This window comes from Nesoenas mayeri, assembly GCF_963082525.1.
Source record: "Nesoenas mayeri genome assembly, chromosome: 5".
Classification (NCBI taxonomy): domain Eukaryota; kingdom Metazoa; phylum Chordata; class Aves; order Columbiformes; family Columbidae; genus Nesoenas; species Nesoenas mayeri.
Genome location: NC_137548.1, coordinates 40,015,531 through 40,037,035, shown reverse-complemented (window position 1 = coordinate 40,037,035; position 21,505 = coordinate 40,015,531). Strand labels below are relative to the sequence as shown.

The following is a 21,505-nucleotide window of genomic DNA, read 5'->3' as shown; positions in this document are numbered from 1 at the left end:
GTGTGGCGCGCGGCACCGCCTCCGAGGGGCAGTGCTGGTTCCCGCTTCCGGGGGTGGGTGGTGACGCGCCCGCGGGTCGGCAGTCGGCAGGACATGGGCTCTTGAGGCGGCGGCGGCGGCGGCGGCTTGGCGTGGCTGGGCGGCGGGCTGTGAGGAAGTGGCGGCAGCGGTGGTGCCGGTAAGTGTACGGCGGCCCGGACTTGCCTGCTCTTCTCGCCTGGGGCGGGGCAGCTGACAGTGGGACCCGGTCCGTGGCCGCCTCCCTGCCGCGTAGCGCCCCATGTGGGGCGGTCCCGGCTCCGCTCCGCTGGGGCGGCGGGGGCCTCCGCGGGGCGGGGCGGTCCCGGCCGCGCTGGCCTGGCGGGTTCCGCCCTTCTCGGCTGCCGCCCGCCAGTCAGCGCGGGGTAACGGGGCGGCCGGAACGCGGCCTGGTGCGGGTCCGGGGGATCCTCCGAGCCCCTGCCTGGGCCGCGCCCGGCCCCCCGTGTGCGGGGAGCGGCGTCGGTGCTGCTTCCAGGGGTTTTTTGCTTGCTCGGTGAGAGCCCTTGAATCGCGCCGTTAGTAGTACATAGGAGAAAACTCTCTTGCTACACCTTCCTGAATTTGCCTTGTGTCTTGTTGCCTTTAGGCTAATGGGTAAGATGCTGTTGTGGTATGTAGTAAACAATAGACATCGAAGGATCGAAGGCGACATGTGCTTTTGTGCTTTTTGAAATTGTACATCTGAGGCCCTTGGCTCTTCTGGGAAGCTAATGAAGTCAGCTTTATTTTTCACTTCTTTTTTTTCTTTCCTTTTTCACTTTGCTTCTTTGCCCAATGAAGATTATCAAATCATCACACATGATTTGACAATCTAAGCAAACGAGCTAGAAAAACTGTGGAAATTTTTTTTACACAACTTTACCTTCCTCTTTTTCACTCTCTTACAAAGGGCAGTGGATGGCTGGTGTTCAGAACTAAGCAGGTGGTTGTTGCTTTACTTCTCCTTCATAAACAAACTTGATTCTGTGCTGCAGAGAGAATAGCTATGTAGGAAGTTGTTTAGGGACAAATTAAAAGCTTCCTATAATGTCAATTGCTTGATCTATTGACTTGAGCTATTAACTGCTTACTGACAGTCTAGTAAGCAATCTATATGCCTGACCTCCACTGCTCTACAGTTTTTGAAGTAGCTTATTATGTAGCATAGTTCGTGTCATTAGAAGAAATAAAATCTGTCGTTGTCTGTATGTGGATCTAGGATTGATTGTTAATTTATGTTGGCTAGTAACTAGTTCAGAGGAGGTATCATGTGGTTTTTCCAGGGACAAAAATGGATTGTTGAGACAAGTGTAGAACTGAACAGGCTGCACAGAGGGGGTGGCATTAGTAGTGTCTACTATTTGTGCTATCGCCTCTGCACAGTGTGTGTCAGGAAGCTGATAAGAGAAAGCAGGATGCGTGCAGAGTAGTGTCTTGTTCTTGGGTCCTGGCCTCTTCCCCCAGGGCCACAGATGCTTTGTTCATTTACCTTGTAGGCATAATCACATGGAGGAGTGTGCTCTGGTGCTGATACCTTGCACCCCCTTGCATTAGCTGGGCTGAATTTCAGCTGACTAACAAGTAGGGTAACTGTGTTAAGGAAGGATTTAAAAAAAACAAAAAATCCTTCCACATTAGTGATATGAAGGAAAAAAAACCCCACAACCTTAATAAAAAGCTGTCTAATTTTTAACTATCTTTTAATCTTTCAATAATGCACCAAAATTTCATAATTAGTGTTCACATTTTTCTAAGAATACTGTTTACTTTTTCCATCTTTTGGGGAAGGCAACAGCTCACTTTACAAGAGAAAGGAACTGAGAGATCATCTGTGATCACCTGAGGCTGTACCAGTTTGCTGATGGCTAGAAAAATAGCTCATGAGATACTGTCTTTTAGTAAGTTGCTGCAACAACAGGGTTGTGTCATCTAGTTCCTACCTTTGTGGTAAGATTACCCAAAAGGACACATAGTCTGCATTTCTCAATCCAATGTGCATTTCTCAAAACCAATGTGTTGGTTAGTAGCTATTATTTAAAATTTCTTCAATGGTGTGTGTGTGTGTGTATATATATATATATATATATGAAACATTCAAGGAAAGAACTAGTGGATTGGGAATTATAGGATTTTAAGGTTTGGTGCTTTGATATTCTTACTAGTGGATTGTGTTAAAAGGATAAGTAGAAGTATTACTTTCTGATTTATCTGAAATGAAGAAGTAGTCAAATATAGTTATTTATAAATAAAACCAGTAGGATTCTTTTGTATCACGATCTTATAAAAATAAGTAACTTGGACATAAATGAGATTTGAGCTTAACTTCGCTACATTTAGTTTGTGACTCCCGAAAACTTTCACTAGATTTTGAAGAGGAAAACAACTTGAGGACATAAGCATGGAGTCTTGCTCAAACACTTTGTAGGAGTTATGTGGGTTTCATTCATAGCTTGGAAATAACTCTTTTGAGAGAAAAAAAGTTATTCTTGAAGGCAAACTTAATAAATCTTATGGTTTTGGCATTAAAGGCATAATCTTACACTGAGTTTCAGCTCTCACAGCTATTGTCTTCTAGGGCCAAAAGTGTTATGCTGGTTTCTTCTCTCACTTCATGCTCACAAGAAGATTGTGGATCTCTTACTTATTCTCTCTGTTTATGGAACAAGGCATGAAGGCACAGTCTGCTTTGTGTTATTGATGTTATCAAAATATGTTTAACAGGAGAGGAAAAAAAAAAAAGAAATGTTTGTTTGTGCCTAACTTCTAGTTTAGAGTTGCCAGTGAAGGGGACAGAAAAGTTTGTCATATTGATTAGAAGCATTACTTGATAGAGAAGGGGCTGGGTTTTAATAGAGAACCTCCAGATAGTAAGGAATTAATTTATGATATTTAGAAAATGTGATGGATGTGTGCGAAAGGCATTCAGTCTGTCAGAAAAAAACCCTGCTGCATGCCAGCCAGAGATGCAGGACAAAAATCTTACGATCACTCAAGGTGGGTTTGTGAAAGTGCAAGCAATCAGAACAGTTTATTGGTCTGGTGCAAGTAGACCTGTCTGGTTTAAGAAAACCTGTCACTTTTGACAGCCTCTCCCTGGCTAGAGTCCTTTCCAGATGTCAACTGTGCAGTTGCAGTTGAGCAAGCGCTTTATTAGGCCTTTTGGTGCCCTGCAGTTGGTTTAAATTTGCAAAGATCAGTAAGACAAAAGATTCTTATGGGTTTTGAGTAGTTTGGATAGCACAGCCTGAAAATGCTATGACTCATAAAACAAGGAAGTAAATTATCTTTTTTTTTTTTTTTTCTTTAGAGCTTATAAGCCTTAGAACTGCTTCTCAGCTAGTACTGAAGAAAAGCATTGAACAGCATGTAAATTGTCTGCTATAGCTTCCATTACCTGGGAGGTGTTTTATAAACTTCAGAAGATGATTATTTGGGTTGAAAAACTCTTGAAAAGACTATGTAACCTCACTGTTGTAGTGGCTTTTGAAATTTGTTTACATTGGAAACTGAGTGTTGGCATAAATAGCTCGCATCCATTTTACAAGTAATTCTGAATGAAAAATAAGACTTGTAAGAAAAACCCTTTGGTTTTTCTTAGACCAATGACAGAGATGCCGAAGAAAGACTTCTCATTAATTTTTTGCTGTGTGCTCTGGGAAGATGGCATGCAAAGATGACTTGCTGGCTGCATAAAATCTTGAGGCTCTGTCAATTCAAATGCTTTATTTTTTTCCCTGAAATTTTTAATGTGCCTGTTGTCAGGGAATCCCCACCAGAAAGCTACTGTTGGACAAAATTATGTTGTCTTATCTTTCTGATCACAAGCAGATAATTTAAACTTGGAGATTTATACATGCAGACAGCAAGTCACTGTGGGTGTTACTCACTGAACTTGCTTCTATTGCACTCAGTTTTATGGAAGTTATGGCTTGGCAGGTGTTATCTCTCAATTTAGTAGCTGGGGCAGAACTCAGATTAAATACTTGTGACTGATCCACCTGGAATGTGGTGATGTGAGCAGCACTTTACCCAAATGAAAACTTGCACAGTACTCTCACAGGATCACCCTACTGCTAATATGGGGACAACCATAGCTCACATCAGTCTTGTGTCACCTTCCAGTTTTTCCAAGTTAGACAAAGAAGCTACTAAAATGCTTCAGCTGCTATGTGGAGTTAATTAATTTAGTTAATTAACTAAATTAAGATCTCTAAGCCAATGATGCTTTGAATGGGTCTGGCACCATGCTAAAATCAGCCCAGAGTGCCTGTTGTCCCTCATTCTTTTGCAGGAAGTACCTTGGGGTTTTAAACAGTTCTGTGAAGTCACCTTTGCAGTGTTTTTTTCTGAGCCTTCTCAAACCTAACAACTTCACATAGGAGAGTGAATTCACAGTTTTTCAGGGTTTTTGGAGCCATGACTAAATGTATAGTAAGTGGGGGGGTGGGGGAGGAGTGGAAATCTGTGCAGACATAGATTTATTTCCCTTACTTCATTGTTCCTCTTGTCCAAGGGATAAAAGTAACTTAAGTGTAATCCACCCCCAAGTGGCTTGGACCATAATATCCTAATTTTAATATGCATTCTAATAGCGAGCTTATAGGTTTGCTTAGCACAATATGAGTAGTCTTGTGAAGAGAACATCTTATCTAAATTTTGTAGTCAGAATTGAAATTTCAAAGAACTTTTTCTGCCCCCACAATCTCAAAAATAAAACATGGCAGAAAAGACCGATTCTTATGAATTACAGGCCCTGCGCTTATTTCTGTACTGCTCTTGTTTCTCAATGAATCTTCCTTTGTGTAAGACAGTGATAGTTAACATGATGAATGCGTTGTCTTCTAAGCTTCCTGGTAGAATACTTTTGTGAGGCCCATTACTTCAAGAAAATGTGTTTTTGTAGCAAGCTTAGTTTTGTGTAGTCTGTAGGTGCCAGGTTTTCCTATGTGAAGGGTAGAGGGGGAGTTGCACTGAAATGGGTTTAATCTTTCTAGTCTGGTAACTGAATAAATACTGCAGAGTACTTTTTGATAACAAAAAGTAAATACAGCTGAAGTTACATCCTTTTTTAAAGGAGTTCTACTTTGTATTTAGTCACATTAGTTTCTTGTTTTAAACCTACTATTCTAGCAAAAAAATAAACTAAAATAGCAAAATGATTGTTGTAATATAACTATGAAGTCTCTTTGTAAGCTGTCTTTTTTTCTTTGGTTGCTTTGTGGCTAATGTTTTTAAAGTGGTAAGAGAGGGAAAGCAAAGCAAATAGGCATTGAGCATTGCTAAGGCAAGCATTTATTTTAATATCAAATATTACATTATAATAAAAATGCATGCCAGGAAAACTTTATCTGTACCCAGTGTTTTCTCTCTTAATATTTTGTCTTTTTTGAGAAATATTGATGTCTTGAATAGAAAATAATTTTGTTGTTTACCATTAATTTAAGAGCTGGATACCTTAATGGGTGCTTTGTTTCCTAGGTGGAAAGATGGGGGAATGAATATCCTTTATATATGTATACTGTGTTCTGTTGGAATAGATGAGCTATTATTTCAATACAAATGGCCTCATCTTGGGTGTTCTAATTTCTTCTTTAGAGATATCTTGTAATAAAGCACCAGCTGTGTTCCAGTTATTCCAATTAGACATGCAACTATGAAGTGTGTATCTCCATCTTTTGAAAAAGTTTTTCTTTTTTTAGAAATGTTTGGTTTCTTCTCAGTTACTCCTGTGTGCTTTTTTTGGATGTTATAAACTGCAGTGTGGAGAGAGGTCTTTTTGTTACTCCCCAGGGAATGTCTCTATTCTGCCTGATGAGCACTAGCTTTCTGTGCAGAGCTACTGTGCAGGTTGTGTTTGTTTCTAAAAGCAATGCTGGCCAGCTCAGTTGAACAAACTGACAGAAATAAAACTATGGCTTTTTGGAGTCTCATGCATCAGGTTTGGATATTTAGCTTTAAATAGACATTATAAACAAACCTTCTCAAGCCTGTCTTAAGGAGGGAATGCTGTCTCGTTTTACATGGCTCTAATGGCAATGGCTGAAAAGTGAAGGTAGGTAAGCTTGCTGGGAAGTCTAGCAAAATAAAGGTTCTGTCACTGTTTTCAGAGACATAAGACATCAAGAAATGATCAGAAAAGATCAGCAAGTAGCTGTACCCTATTATCTGTGATAAAAGATTGTCAGAACACTTGTCTCTTAACAAAGTGTTCTGAGTGGTTTTATCTAGCTTCCTCTCACATGGGTCAGTAGCCTAGCCATTGTAAATTAAGCCTATGAACTTTGTTATGTTTTCATCTCAAAAGAGGCAGGTGTCCAAATATGAGCATCAGAAGATAAGCACGTACATATCTCAGCTTTCGGGAATCCCAGAAGTAACTATTTTGCTCTGTATAATGGGCGTCAGCTGTGCAGAAGGGTTTTTTCCTTCATGACTTACAGCTGAATTTCTTCATTGTTACATTAAGTCACAAACAGCTTCAAGACCCAATACTATCAATTTAGGGGGAAGTGGGAAGGGTGCTGTGGGTTTCCTCCAGCCTGGCAGTGAAGTTGTTTGGAAGCTGGGAGCAAGCGAGAGGCGTGTGAATCTTGTCTGTCAGCTGATAGAACTGGTAGATTCAGGGGCAAGGGCTTCTGTTTTCAAGCCATTTTCTGGTGTTAGATGCAGCTTCAGACACTTTCGGGTTTAATGTGTTACTATAACTTATTTGTATCAAATAATAGATTGCTAGTTCCTTAGTGGTCTAGCATAAATAGAAGAAAGTTGAGGGGGAATGATTTGGTAGCTAATAGTACATGAAGTAGCCCTCCATGTAATTGCTATGTCTCTTCATGTAATTACTATCAGATTTCAACATGGCATTAGCTTTCATACAACTCTAATAATATTGTGGTTGTGACTTTAGTGTAGTCTACATGAACTTCAGTCCTGAAGTTAATTCATGACTGTCAACTTCCAGTAACATGTTACATTCTGAACTGTACCACCAAAAATTACTAGCTTGGGAGTTGAAAGTGCTGTCTGTTGTCTCCTTCCTTGTTGTTTTTCAATCTCATTGCTGGTTTGTTTTTCAATCGCTTATCCTTCTGGCAGTATTGGATAAAACACAAAACTTGGTATTTGGCCTGATAAAATATACAGTCTGTCTTCAGATTTTGGGTGCTTTCTTGACATGAAGGCAGTAGCAGTATAAAGTATTTATCAAAGCTAAGAGTCTTATTACTCATTAAAGCCTTATTTTATAAACATTCTTCTTATGCATGTTTGAGAATATTATTGTCATGCCCTTGCCTCAAAAGCAAAGAAACTATTATTGTATTGTTTGCTGCAATATGGCTCTTGGGTAACTCAAATCCAGCTTCTGAGCTTGGGTTCGAGCATCTGGACAGCAGTTGTGTTTATGCTGGTATGCGAACTCCTGGGCAGCCTGAACCCACAGCTGCAGAGGGAAGCAGGACACCGGGGGCTGCTGAAAAAGAAATCTCCAGATTGCTCTGGGAATACAGCTGCATTTCTGGCCCTGTTCTGCAATTACAATGGGATTCTTGGGTAGCTGCTACATTCACAGGATGGGGATATGATATCCCTTTTGCTATCCAAGATAGGCATGTATTTTATGGCTTCAGAAGTACCTGACTATGTTGTACCCAAAGTAGTGAAAGGCTGGCCAAGCCTGCAACAATTACAGTAACCCAGATATTGCTTGTTCAGTGCAACCATGTAATTGAAATTGCATCGTTTCTGAATTTTAAGTACATGTGAGATCTTCACCCAAATAACCAGCTTAATGTAATTTCATGTGCCTAATCTAAATCAGTGGAAATAGTTAATATCTTCCATGTCCCTGCTTTACTGGTCCTTAGCTGCGCAAACCAGCTTGAAGGGCATTTCCAAATTCAAATTTGCGACTGAGCTGCCCTAAATAAACCTCATGAAATGAGCTTAAGCCTGTGAATTAAAACATAAGTCACTGATTATATAGTCAAATTGGACTACTCCAAACACAGCTATTAGAGGCCTTGTGTGAGAAGTCTCATTTTTAAAAATATAGCAAAAACTAACTTGTGTTGACAGCTCCTTAGAAAAACCTCCTAGAGCCAGTCTTAGGCTGAAGAGGTATGTTACGTGCTGAAGGCCAGACCTACTAAGGTATTCTCTGAATCCTGAAGTACTTCAGCTGTAAGGGATAAGGTGTTCTGATTTCAATTAATTCTGAGGTATGCATGCTTCCTGCAAAGAGCTGTGAACAGCATCCATTCTCCTGCAGACATCTGGGTGAATCTGTGGGAATTTGCCCTTCTGTGTCTTCTAAAAATATTGATTTGTAGGGGAAAAGTGGAATGTAGTTGTGTTAGTTGAGCAAGATGTTTGGACTGATCTCAATAGATAACATGAACTTAAGTGGAAGCTACTTATATGAAAGAGCAAGTATTAATACTCTAAGGGAAAAATTCATTTTAAAAATCTTCTTGTTACACAACTGATGTGCTGTCTCACTAAATTCCTGTATAGCCTGGGAGCTCTGTTTTCCTATTGTTAGGAGTGCTGGCTTTATTAGCTTTCTTCTGACAAAAATGCAGATTCTTGGCTCTGAAAAATGTGGCTCTGATAAGAATACAACTGTTGATGAGTTTACTTTTCCCTCTTGTCTCTTCAGGCAAAAATATATCTCCTGCTTATAGCAAAATTTAAAACACGGTGTGTTGGGAGTTCAGCTATGAAAATCTTGATCCTATCTTTATTATGAGAATGGTGGATTTGAAAGCCTTCACTAGAGTTGCAGACATACAATTTAACACTTCCAGGTCCTCTTGTGTTTGGGGGATTCACCATGCCATCAGAACAACTTTTTCTAGAATGTTACTGGAATCATTTTAGGTGGTGCTTGGCCTGTGAAAGTGTTTCCCCTTCTTTTGTCTGTCTGAAATACCTCAAAGGGAAGGGGAAGAACACTTAAAATTTATGCTAGTAACTTAAATGCCTTAATGAATTTATTTCTGGATTACTGGGTAAACAAACGTGCTTTTCCAACATGGAAAAGCTTTTTATTTTAAGACATTTCCTGATTTTTACCTTAAACTAACAATAGATAAAATTTCCCAAAAATGTTTAGGAAGCGAAGTCTTGGAAAGGAAACTATTTCCCATACTGATTGTTCCTGCATTTCTCTTAGCTACTCAGTTGGGTGGTATCAGCTGAATAATTCTTTTAGTGCATTCTAGACCTAAACAGCTGTTGTACTGTGCAGAATGAAGTATGTAAGCTTTCAGTCTTTGAACTGTTTTCTAGTTTCAGCTCAAAATGCTGATGAAAGGATAATTCTGACACTTAACTGGTATCTCTTATTACAGGGAGAAGATTCTCTTTAACGTGATTACTTACAAGTAATAGTTCCTTATAATGGCTGAACTATCACCTGAAGAAATTCAGCTGAGGGCCAACCAGGTCACTGATGAGGTAAGTATTATAGGGAGCCATCTGGGATTACTGTATTTATCTGCCCAGATTACATTATCTTTTAAAATAAAGGCAATCTAGGGTGCTGATTCTGCAAGGTTATAGCTGAATGTTTCAAAATCTCACTTTAGTTGGTAAATACTAGAGCAAAGACTACTCCTAAAAGTAAGAATGGATTTCAACTTCTGAACTGTAAAGCCATCTACTTGACTGAGTGCTGACCACCCAGTCCTGATTACTGAGAGAGTGCAGGCTGGTTAACTTAGCTATTCTTAGTCATGTTGATATTTTGTGACTTTTTTTTTCATTTAACTAAAATTAATTTAAATATATTTTATAATGACTTTCCAATAGGGTAAGCAAAGTACTAGAAAGTGCTAAAAACCAAAGGTTTACTAGCAGCTGAATAAGCTCCAGTATGCTGTATGACTGTGTTGTAGCATGTATTACTTGTAGACAGTCTGATGAACCTTTGTGTACTAGTTGCCTTACTGCAACGAACTGGTAAAGAACACTTGTAGACACTGATATATATTGTTAACACCCTCTTTGTTTCAAAATTCTCTTTCTAGTCTTTGGAAAGCACAAGGAGGATTCTTGGCTTGGCCATTGAGGTAAGGAAAGTATTTTGAATTCCCTGGGCTTTTATTCTTTTAAGTATAAGAAGCAGCATGTTAACTATCACAAAGTGATCTTAGTCACTTTTTGTCTCATACTTTTTTGACAGAGACACTTCATTATTAGAGGTTGCTGCTTTAATTCAGAAGTAGCATTAGAATGACTTAAATGTAATATTTTTCATACAGAAGGATCAATATTCTTTTTACCTGTTTTCATCTTTAGCAAGATGTCCTAAACTCTAAATGCTATAGATGAGTTACAGAAGGTCTTCTATGATGGTCAGTTGTGGCTTTTGCTTGGTTCTGAATCTAGCAATAGGCTATTCCCTTCCTGATCACTTCTGCTGAACTCTCAAGATTGGTTTTGCAGGCTTTGTTTTCTTTTTTTGGGGCCTTTTCAGACATGTCAAAGGGTGTAGGGATAAAGAAGGAACTAAATGCTACTTTCCAAAACAAGGCACAACTAGGTTTACTTTTTTAGCTTGATATTGCCATAGTTCAATCCGAGTATTACAATCAATTTTATGATCTTGTAATGTAAAAAGAAAGCTCACCAAAAAGCCCCGCTAGTTGAGATACCGTAACAAGTGAGAATATTATCAGCCTAATTAGAAATTAAGCATGGCTTTACTAAGGAAGATAATCCTAGCACACCGGTTTATTATCCACTTGGTTGACTTACCAAATTTACTATGGAGACTTTCTAATTTTGCACTGCTGTATTGAAATCTGGTTTTATATCTGCAAATAAATTTCTTTCTGCAGTCCCAGGATGTCGGCATCAAAACTATCACCATGCTGGATGAACAGGGAGGTGAGTTCTTTTGTCTTCCTCTCTAACACTAAAAATCAATTTTATGGCTGTAAGAAACAGGATTATCATTCAGATGATGTTGCTGAAACTAAAGGTTTATTGAGGACTGTTTATATGAAAATGAGAAAATAGCTAGTTGGCTATTCCCATGTGTTTGTATTATTTAAAAGAGGTTTTAAGGTTAAAAGACTATGTTAGTTATAATGTAATACAGGCTCTGCTACAGAAGCTGTTCCTTTCCACCATAGCATGACTGCAACTGCATTTATTCTAAAAGTGGCAACAGAAGTGCATCTCTAAATATAGGAAACATATTTTACTATAGTAAACTTATCACTTAATACCTTTCTTAAAAATTTTTAAAAACCCAGAAAGCAGGAAAGAAGAAAAGCATCAGTCTTGGTATAAAGATAGAACTAAAACTTGTAAGTTCCTGCTTGAAAGAAATGTTAGTATTCCACCCACCTTTCCTCAGTCTGTGTTTATTCAACTTACTTGTTTTTCTTCTAGAACAACTAAATCGTATAGAAGAGGGGATGGACCAGATAAATAAGGATATGAGAGAAGCTGAGAAAACACTGACAGAGCTCAACAAATGTTGTGGGCTCTGTGTGTGTCCTTGTAACAGGTCAGTTAAATTGGTACTTGGGTGTGAAGTTCTAGAATATTCTCAACAGCTACTGTATTGGGAAATGGTCTGTAATAAAAGAGCTAATTAGAAAATGCTGATAACTGTTTTGGTTTGTAGAGGAGCACCCTTTTAAAATTGTATGAGAACAGCTAAAGCTTACTTGCATCTAACCATATATTGTGCCCTTTTCACTGTAAATAGAGCTGTTGTATAACATCCTGCACAGTTGCACCCTAATCTCTTTATTTAGTAGAATACTATCAATGTCCAAATATCTAAGTGCCTGTTTGAAATTAGACTCAATTATTATTTTTTTTTTCCCACAAAAGTTAAGAAAACTTCTGTTTTAGAGAAGGGAAGTAATTGTCTTTCTAGGCATTTAAAAATGTTCATGCTTTAGAGAGGAAGAGAGTAGGAAAACAGACATTGATATTAAAGCTTTAATCTTTCGCCAGTGACTACATAAATTCTTGCAGACCTGCTTCACAGTACCTTTATAACATCAGTGTTATGGCTACCATATCCAAGTCTGTTAAGAGTAATCTAATCTTTTGTATGGCACTTGATTTGTACTTCCAAACACTTAAACAGACTAAACAATGATCAGAAATCAGTATTATAAGGAAAACAATGTTTATTTATTGAAGGTATGCTAGCTTAATCTTTAAGCAGCAAAAAATCAAACTGATTTCTGTTAACTGGGTGTGATCATTGTTTTTCCAACAGAAGGAGAAAGTGGTCAAACTCTTGAAATAACTTCTGAAGTGAATAGCGTGTGTGTTTGTTAATTTTTAGCTCTTAGTCGTGAGTAAAAATGCCTTATTCAACTGAGAGCTAGCAGAAATTTAGGTCAAAATTCCTTGGAGTTGCTGAGTCTACTTTTCCAACTTTCAGAATCATTTAGGATAGATACAAGTGTAGCTTCCAAGGCTGAAAGTCTTATAGCTTTAGTGTCTTGAAAAGGCAGATAGTTCTGTCCTGGCATAGGATAGGTGTGCTTACTGGTTTATATTGGTTTTATCAAACTGATGGGCTTTGAGTATTTTAACACAGTCAGTCTTTGTTTTCTGTAGTTGACAGTCTTATTTCACCAAGCTAAGCAGCTTATTGACACTAACCAAGCTCAGAATTTGTGAACTATTGTAGCATTCCTAATACACAGATAACAATAAAAGAAATAATGAGTTCTGTGTGAAAATGGACAGTAATTGTGGAAAAATCTACTAGATAAGTAGAGGGCAATGAAGAAGAAACTGTGAATATCTTTCATATATCTACTGGTATATATTTTTTCTGTCAGTAATTTGTCAACCAGTTATCTCCAAGGCTTTCAATTTTTTTTCATAAAGCATAAAGCTGAATCAGAACACTTGCTGAAATAAATATTAACTTTCTGCTCCTAGGCTTAGATGATTTATAAAAGCTTTGTGAAAACACCAAACACTGGCAGTACTCTAAAATAATCTATGTACTAATAACAATTTACCTGTTTGCTGGTCTTTACTGTTCTTTCTTTTCCATTCTCTCCTAACACTGATGCTTGCTTTCTAAAAATGAAGACTAGGATAAGAAGCTGTGTTCACTTAACTGGTGAAAGCGGATTTTAGGACAAGGTCAGTCTTCTTAGTGCAGATGTACATTTAACCAGCTGTCTGAAGTGATGCTTCTGTTGGATTCGTGCTTGCACGTGCATGATGTCTGCATGCAGGTCTCCTTGTGACTGTGGTGTGTTGTGATACTGATGTAAATAGAAAATGTCAATTACTACAGAGTGTATTAACTGTGGAAACGTTGAACAACTACTGAGCCCTTGCTGGTTTGACAGGTTGTATAAGTTGACTTACCCTTACAGAAATGACACATGAGAAAAGTGAATATATAGCTATTTGAAAAACAGCTCTTAAAGATCAGGTGGTAAAAGCTTCGTTCTTAACTGTGCTTAGTTTGAGCAACAGTTCTGTTTCTAGCTGACTATTTCAGATGTGCAAGTAGTTTTCAGGCCACTTGGTTGTTTTGCTTTTCTTTCAATCAGTCCTTCACAATTATCTTTGACACTTAAAACTTTGCCAATCCAGAAGCCAAGCATGTGAAGCTCTCCTGCTGTTGCAGCTGTAGTATGAATGACATTAAATATAATGCTCAATCTAGTTGCAGGAAACCTAAAGACATCTTTAAGCCTGTGTATGCACAAGGAGCTGGAATTGACTAGTTCAGGTTTCTTTAGAGTTCTGCTGGGTTAAATAGTTCCATTATGAATGAAAAATTATTCCTTTTCTTGATGTATGAATACTGGATTACTTTTCATAGGATCTGACCTAGAAAATAGAATTTCCCATTTTGATTACATAAGTGCCAGAAGAATGAGAGGAATATTTCTTCATTACAGCTAATTTCACACCTCTTCTGGGCTGCTGAAAGGCACTATAGATAAAAGAATTGGTTATCTGTAATTGTAAAGTTAAATGTACTGAAAGACACTACAGGCTTCCTTTCAGAGACATTTAAGGAAGCAGAAAAGTGGCCGTGGAGTCTGGATTATCTAGTTTAAATTTTAAAATGCCAGAATACAAGATGAACATGAGAATATTCTTCTCAAAGTGTTCTTTAAGGTTCATAAGAACTGACTCCAATTTAGACCAGTTATTTTTCTGTTATATTTTCGTGCTCCTGCTTTTGTAGGTATGTGATTCTTGAGATTGCTTAATGTCACTGTGCTTTATTTTTTTTCTCTCCTGAATTTTGTGCTAAAAGTGTAATGGTAAGCTGTTTTCTTGCTCTAATGGAGTTAATACAGTTAAATTGCAGAATGAAGGAGCTATTTGAATGTGATTACTGTTATTTCATAATCAAAATTAAACTGAGAAATATTAGCTTTAAAAATAAAGACTTGGCAACAGAAAATTTTTGACACAAAAGATATTAATGGTTTTCTTGCATAGTGTAGCTACTTGTATGTAATGGAGTTTTTTTTACCTCATCCTCCTTTCTTCTCTGAAATGTAACTAAACCTGACTAGGCCAACTCCTATGCAGCTTTATCTTATGACAGGGTAAGCTTTTCTGTTACTGTCATAAGCTTCCCCTGTTCTGGTAAAGTATATTACTCTAAGGAAACTACTGTGCTTGTATGAAAACTTAAGACCAAATTAATCAACTGTCCCTAGAGTAATTCAGTTATGTTTGTACTATCCCAATATAAGAAATTATATTGTGTAAACAAGACTTTGTCTATAAAAAAATCTGATCTCTTTCAGGCACAAGACAAATGTTTCTGAAAACCCTAGATTAATACAGAACTTCAGTCAGTAAGCCATATTTCTGATGTAGCAGTTCAAATTCCTTATTTTTATGAAGCAGGACGAAGAATTTTGAGGCTAGCAAGGCATACAGAGCCACTTGGGGAGATGGAACAGAGAACTCAGCGGATCATGTGATATCCATGCAACCAAGAAGTATAAATCATCAGCAGCCTCAGACTTCTGGAGGACCAACTGGTGGATATATTACTAGGTTTGCTGCTTCCTGTTTATCGATCTCAAATGCAGAAATCCTAATTTACCAGTTTTCAGCTTCCTTCAGGTCATTTTAGATGAAGTTGCTAAATAGTGTTTTACTACTGTTTGGAGAGGAGATGGCAGACATCTATGCTCTCAGTATTGTAGTGTTCATTTTACACTATCATTCTTTTCATAGCAGTGGTATTATTTGTCTGTTTCTGGATGTGAGGAGTATAGTGTTTAGTGCTTAGTTATTGAGGGGACTGTTAAAAATATCGATGACTTTTATTGTCAGAAAGTGTAGATTTGAGACAAACAGGTCTCAAACTTCCTATGTTAGCTGTTATTTTAAAGCCTAAGGCTACTTTTGTAATAGCAGCTAGCTTAGCACCCTTTTTTGTGGGCTGCCTGCTTGAAATACATGAGATTTTAAAAGGGGAAAAAACTTGACTTGAATACATTGCCTGTCAGATGACTGTGCAACAAATAATTTCTATTAAAGTAAATTTAGGGTAGCGAAAAGCAAGTTCTTGATGCTTGGAACCATTGTCTTAATTATTCAAACAGGATAACAAACGATGCCAGGGAAGATGAAATGGATGAAAATCTTGCTCAAGTGGGAAACATTCTTGGAAACTTGAAGAACATGGCTTTGGACATGGGCAATGAGATTGATGCCCAGAATAAACAAATAGACCGGATAAATGTAAAGGTAAGTGTCAAAGGTGTTCTCTGCCTTCAGCTTAGAGGTTGTTACTGAGGAGATATGAGGAATGGGCTCACTGTCATGTCTACCTGTATTTACAGTAAATATGCATTAAGATGATACTGTCTTCTGGGTTGCAGTGATTTGAGCAAGGGTTATATCTTGGTGTTTGGGTATGTAGCTGAAAATTCAAGTGCTTCAGAGTATCAGGAAACCTAAAAATACAGGGCAGGTCACTGCTTACTCTGAAAACAGCTAAACTTGAGTGCATCAGGAGGGCAAACTTTTCCTGGAGGTGTAAATGGGGGATTGTTGCTCACAGGGAATCTTGTATGTGGTAGGGAACAGGTATTTTTAACAATAGCAAGATTCTGCTAGAGTTCCTAAAAAGTCACTGTAATTATTGAATGTAAAATAAAACACAGGTAATTCATTATCCTACTTCTTGCAGACAAGTTAACATTGGGGCTGGGGAGACTATGGAATAATAGATTTTGTAGGTGCACAGAGGCATGGGTCTGCCCTCATCTGCACATGAAATCAGTCATAGCCAGTAACTTTTTAAAAAAATATTTTATTGCTTTAAAGATTAATTATTCAAAACAGCTTAATCATATATAAATATGTTCGGGGGGGTTTCTTAGGGCACCTTATTAGGAAGTTATTAGTATTTTAGAAATTTTGACATTATGACACTAGGACACTGGAGGGTGTGTGGATGAAAGCCAGCCATTTGCACTAAGGAAAATAATTCTGATTTTATGCCCATAGGTCACTTTCAGTTTTGAGTATTACTTCTAGTCCATAGCAACAAAGCTGCTCAGTAGAGGTGCTTAACATGTCTAAATGCTTGAAGAGAGAGAATTTTTATCCCCTTGTTCTGCTAATATTCTTCCTGACATGCTGAAGCAAGTAGCCGGATGTTTTGAGGGTCAAGTGAAGACAAACACACTCCTGATTCTGCCAAAATTGACAGCATATGCTGGCTGAGGGGGTTGAAATTACTTCCATCTTACAAAAGTTGTTCTCAATGATAACACCCTGCGATTCAGAAGTAGTGTCAGTTTGAATTTTTAAATTGTTTTGCATGAAGCCTGCAAATGACCTACAAATCTCTCTCTTTCAGGCTGATACAAACAGGGAACGCATTGAGCAAGCCAACATCAGAGCCAAGAAACTAATTGACAATTAAAGCCTGCTGTCATTGTTCAATGACACTGTCTCTTCAGCTGCAAGCCAACATATTCATGGATCTGTGAAACTTTTTCTATTCTGAAATAAGAGAGGCCAGGAAAAATGAAGCAGTACCCTTTCTGTAGGGATTTTTTTTCTTTGTTTGTTTTTAATTGCTTCATGTAAATGTGGCCTTGACTCCAAGAAAGCAGCCAATGTAACTTCTTCCTACTCATCTGCCTTCACTTTCTTTCCTTTGCTCAGGGCTAAAAGTGTTATTTATGGCTTTGAGAATCTTCTGGCATGTTTTATTCCCCCTCCCAATCCCTTTTTTTTTTTTTTCCCTGCACCCAAAATATAATCCTTTATTGAAGTTGAACAAGCAGGGTAACCTGAATTAACAGTTGTGGAAAGTTGGAGAGGGCACTTTGCACTGTTTGAAATACCTCATAAATTGAGTGTCTTCACTAAAATAGGGACTTGGTGAATATTGTCTGACTTGTGTCTCTAGCAGGTTAACCATAGTTTTGCAATCCAAAGCACATGATTGGTTTGGGGTTGTTTGTGGATTACTGAATTGAAGAGGCTCACTACTTGTGGGTTGAGGGCTTTAAAACACTTCCTGAACTTTAATGTAAAGGTAACTGGAGGGATATACAGGTTTCCATTTATTTACTGTCAGTTGGCATCGGTTGGGAGGCCATGACTAGGAAACCATGCTGCATTGTTCTGATAATATTTCTTGTGTGTATATATACCTGACCTAAACCCCATGCATGTGAGAAGAAAATAAAATCTCCCTAAAGTATTTATTTGATGGAAAATTTTATGCCCCTCATCTAAAAGTGAGCTTTTAAGTATTTGATACATCTTAACTGGAAGAAAGTAAGTAGAGAAGCATGCAGCTTTCTCACATCAAAGGCTATTTTGGCCGGTTTTCACTGAAGTTCAGTTTATTTCTTTTTCTAGTAATGACTGAGATCTGGTGCAGTTTGTTCTCAGCAGTGACTTTGGAGGAGCTTCTTAAACCTACTGAAGCAGAGAAGCTTATTATGAAACTTCTTTGTCACAAGTCTGTAGGAAGCAGTACCTATGACTGTATGCTAGTTCTAAATAGATTCCTGACTGGTTTATTGCAGATCTTGGGACTGGCAATTGGAAATATTACACATTCAAGTTACTTGCAACTAAAATGTTCCTGTTCTGTTGCAGAATATAGGAGTTTCAGACCAGATGAGGTAGAGCTCTCTTCCTATGAAGAAAACTGTTTTGGTTTTACTGTAAACATAATCAGATTTATTCCCAGGATTTTCTTGAATCTCTCTTTTCTGGCAAGTAAATTGTGCATGACCTGTATAATTTTACTACCCAGCAATATATTATGCCTATTTTAAAGGTGGAAAGGATATTTTGGACTAACCTGTCATACACAATATTGGATTGCAGAAATATTCAAATCAATCAAATACCTAATAATTAAATAATTATTGAATAATTAAACCTAATAGCATTATGGGGTGGTTTTTTTGGAAGGACAGTCCACAAGTATCCTGTAGCCAGCCATTAATAGTGAATCCCAGGGCTAGAAAGATGACACTAATCTGCTGAAATGTAAGACAAACGGTGTTCAGTCTTCTGCTTTCTTTTTAGTAGAAATACAGTGAGCATTACTGGTACATTCTGAGTTCACTCCCAGGACAACTTGATACTTAAAGAAAGAAAAAGGAGAGGAGAAAAGCAAACAAAAAAAACTGATCAAAGGATGGAGCCTGCTGAATGTGATGAATAGGCCAGTGGTAGACTGTCTTGTGTGAATAAATTAAAGTCATTTTTAGGGGACTGGATGCTTCAGTAGTGTGTGGTGGCTTCCGTCTGGCTTCCAGTAATCGTTGGAAAGCCATTGAATTTTTATTAGCTCGTTATTTATGCCACTAGTAATGAAGATTATGTGCTTAAAAACACAAGTAGCAAAGAAGTACTTTTAAGAAAATTGCATGGTAAATTTTTAACCACCCACTTGTATGGAAAAGCATGGGATTTGTATGCTTTCCTTTTTTTTTTTTTTTTTTTTCCCTTCTTAAAAACTTCAGGTCAGCTGAAGGAATAATTGCTGCTGGTTGTGAAAGCAAAGCATGTGTTATTTAATTATGATTGTCTCCTGGAACAGAAGACTAAAGTGGTTACCTTATTCTGCTTACAACAGTGCAAACCTGATCTGTAACATCTGGACATTCCAAACACTAGGATGTTTTTCTCCTGTGTCATTACAAGTCGACATTCTTGACTTCCATGAGCTCTAACAACAAACTGGCACATTGGCTGAGAGAATGCTGTGATTGGTGTATCAGAATCATAACATTGCAATGATTACTACACAAGGAAATAATTTCTGAGACTCTAAGCTTGAGTATTAGCAGAATATCAATACTATTTTCTGATGCAGCAAGAGCCAAATCTGTGAGGGAGTTTTATGTTATGCCTTTATGTTAGTAAACAACAGTCTGCTTCTTGGATTGTCTTACTGTTGTCTGTAATTTCCATATCTATGGGATGGAATCAGTACTTGTACATCTTTGTATCTCTGAATGCTATTAAGAATGAAGGTTTACAGTTTCTGCTTTTGATTGTTAAACTATATATTGTGCACAAAAATACACACTTTTATAACTGAATGTGGTTTTAAACTATTTTCTCTTAGAAATGTCTTTTAGTTTCCTGTCCTTGAAAAACTTGGCAGAACTAGTTGCTACTATTCAGGTAGGAAGTTTCCCTTCTATTTTTATTTCACAGGAATCTTGATGCTAACAAAGGAATGGGTGTGGTTGGAAAGAGAGGAATATTGCTGTCTTTTTTTAACACTCGGCAGCGTAATCATCAATTATGGCCTAACCTCAGACTATGAAATGTGTCCATCTCTTCTTTGAAAGACAGCAGTTTGGCATAGGACTATACTTCAGGATGATAGAAGAACTGATTAAAATAACCTGAACTTTCCAGTCAAGTACTGGCAACAGATGGTAAACAAATAAATTCATAGTCCAGTAGGTGGCATCTAGTGATTTAACCTACTGCCAATGCAATTTAACTTGCGAGGCACTTCAAATTGTACTTTCTCTGATACTAGACCCTCAGATTCTCAGAATGCTCATAGAGAGGGAAATAAAGACTTGCAGCAGCATGCACTTTCTAAATGTTGGTTGAATAGATGGATGAAATGTGTCTTACTGCAGTGGAAAACTGGAGAATGAGTGATACAGGTCTGAAATAAATTACATGGATGGTTTATATTAACTAGGGTAACACTTTCTACCTCAATAATTCCAGAACTAAAAAGCTGCATGGAAATAAAATTGTTTTATAGTGTCACTTGTTGTAGAGTGGGGGTGGTTAGAAGGGAAAACTGAGAAACTCCCAGCATAAAACTACTACTAGATTACACATAGTGCTAAAATGTACAGAACAGTGTTCTAAGTGACTTAGTCACAGTTATTTATTGCTGTGAGCTAACATGTGTGAGGGTATCAGCCAGCTTTTTTCTTGAAACAGAAATATCCTTCCTCTGTTCTGGAACAAATTTGGTTAATCCAGGACTAACTTGACACCATTCAGTATTTTGCATGGTGTTTTCTCCATTTTGCTTTACAAAATTTTTGACAGCTGTCCTAACTCCAAGGTAGCAAAGAAGCCTAACAATGAGTAATTGCTAAGTTTCTAAATGTAGTAGTGATCACGTAAGAAAAATGTTGACTTCCTCATATACTTCCAAAAGCAGTAACAGTTTTTTATAGCAATGCTAACTGCATCATTGTTAAATGTTCTGGTTTACCATCTCTTCTTACACATATTTGTTCAATAGACTAAATAATCCTGATAAACAAATGTGAAATGATAGAAGCAGCATGTCTGACCATATACTTCCAGTAAAAAAAACAAAAGCAAAACAAACACTCCTTTGTGGTTCTCAGAGCTGGTAGGTGAGTGCCAAGTGGGGAATCTGCTGAGGGACTTTCTGTGGATGTCTCATGCATGACAAATCTCTAGAAAAAAAACCCAGTACTTGGATTTAGGTATCAAGTGGAAGGAGCTAAAATTTAAAACAAGCCTGTGGTTTTAAGCTGTTCACTGCTGGATTTGCATGTCAATCTGTGAAGTCTATTGGTATGAAGCTGAAAAGATTTCTGACTATAATGGGGCCTTGTAACATACACACATTTAGTGATGTAACCAGCAACTTTAAGGAGTTTGCTGTCCAAATGCCTTTCTTGTCTCATGTAGGAAAGCATAAGTATTGAACAGTAGTTAATGAAGAGAGTCTCATTAGGAATAGATGCGTCCATGTTTATCTTGCCAAGAGGCGTACTTAGTACAGCTCTCACTCCACTTTCAGTGTGCAGTACATATCAACGGATTTGCTACCGAAGTGTTGACATACTGACAACCTCTGCATTCTCAAAGCAGCTGAAGCACAACTGTTACCACCAACTGATAGAGCTAGCCACTTAAGTGATGGCTCTCATTGATAGTTTAGTACTACTTGTTAAAGTGATAACAGCAGCAGTTACACCAAGTAAACTTGAACTGAGTT

At 37.8% G+C, this 21,505-nt stretch overlaps 1 protein-coding gene across 1 annotated transcript; it reads left to right on the top strand.

Annotated features, from left to right (window-relative positions):
* The first annotated feature begins 62 nt into the window (after positions 1 to 62).
* Positions 63 to 19,586, top strand: SNAP23 (synaptosome associated protein 23). Its single transcript, XM_080345106.1, has 8 exons — positions 63 to 178; positions 9,375 to 9,480; positions 10,053 to 10,094; positions 10,866 to 10,914; positions 11,425 to 11,542; positions 14,902 to 15,054; positions 15,609 to 15,753; positions 16,874 to 19,586. Exons 2-8 carry the CDS (start codon positions 9,424 to 9,426, stop codon positions 16,937 to 16,939), a joined length of 630 nt encoding a protein of 209 aa, XP_080201232.1. The 5' UTR covers positions 63 to 178; positions 9,375 to 9,423; the 3' UTR covers positions 16,940 to 19,586.
* Positions 19,587 to 21,505: the final 1,919 nt, after the last annotated feature.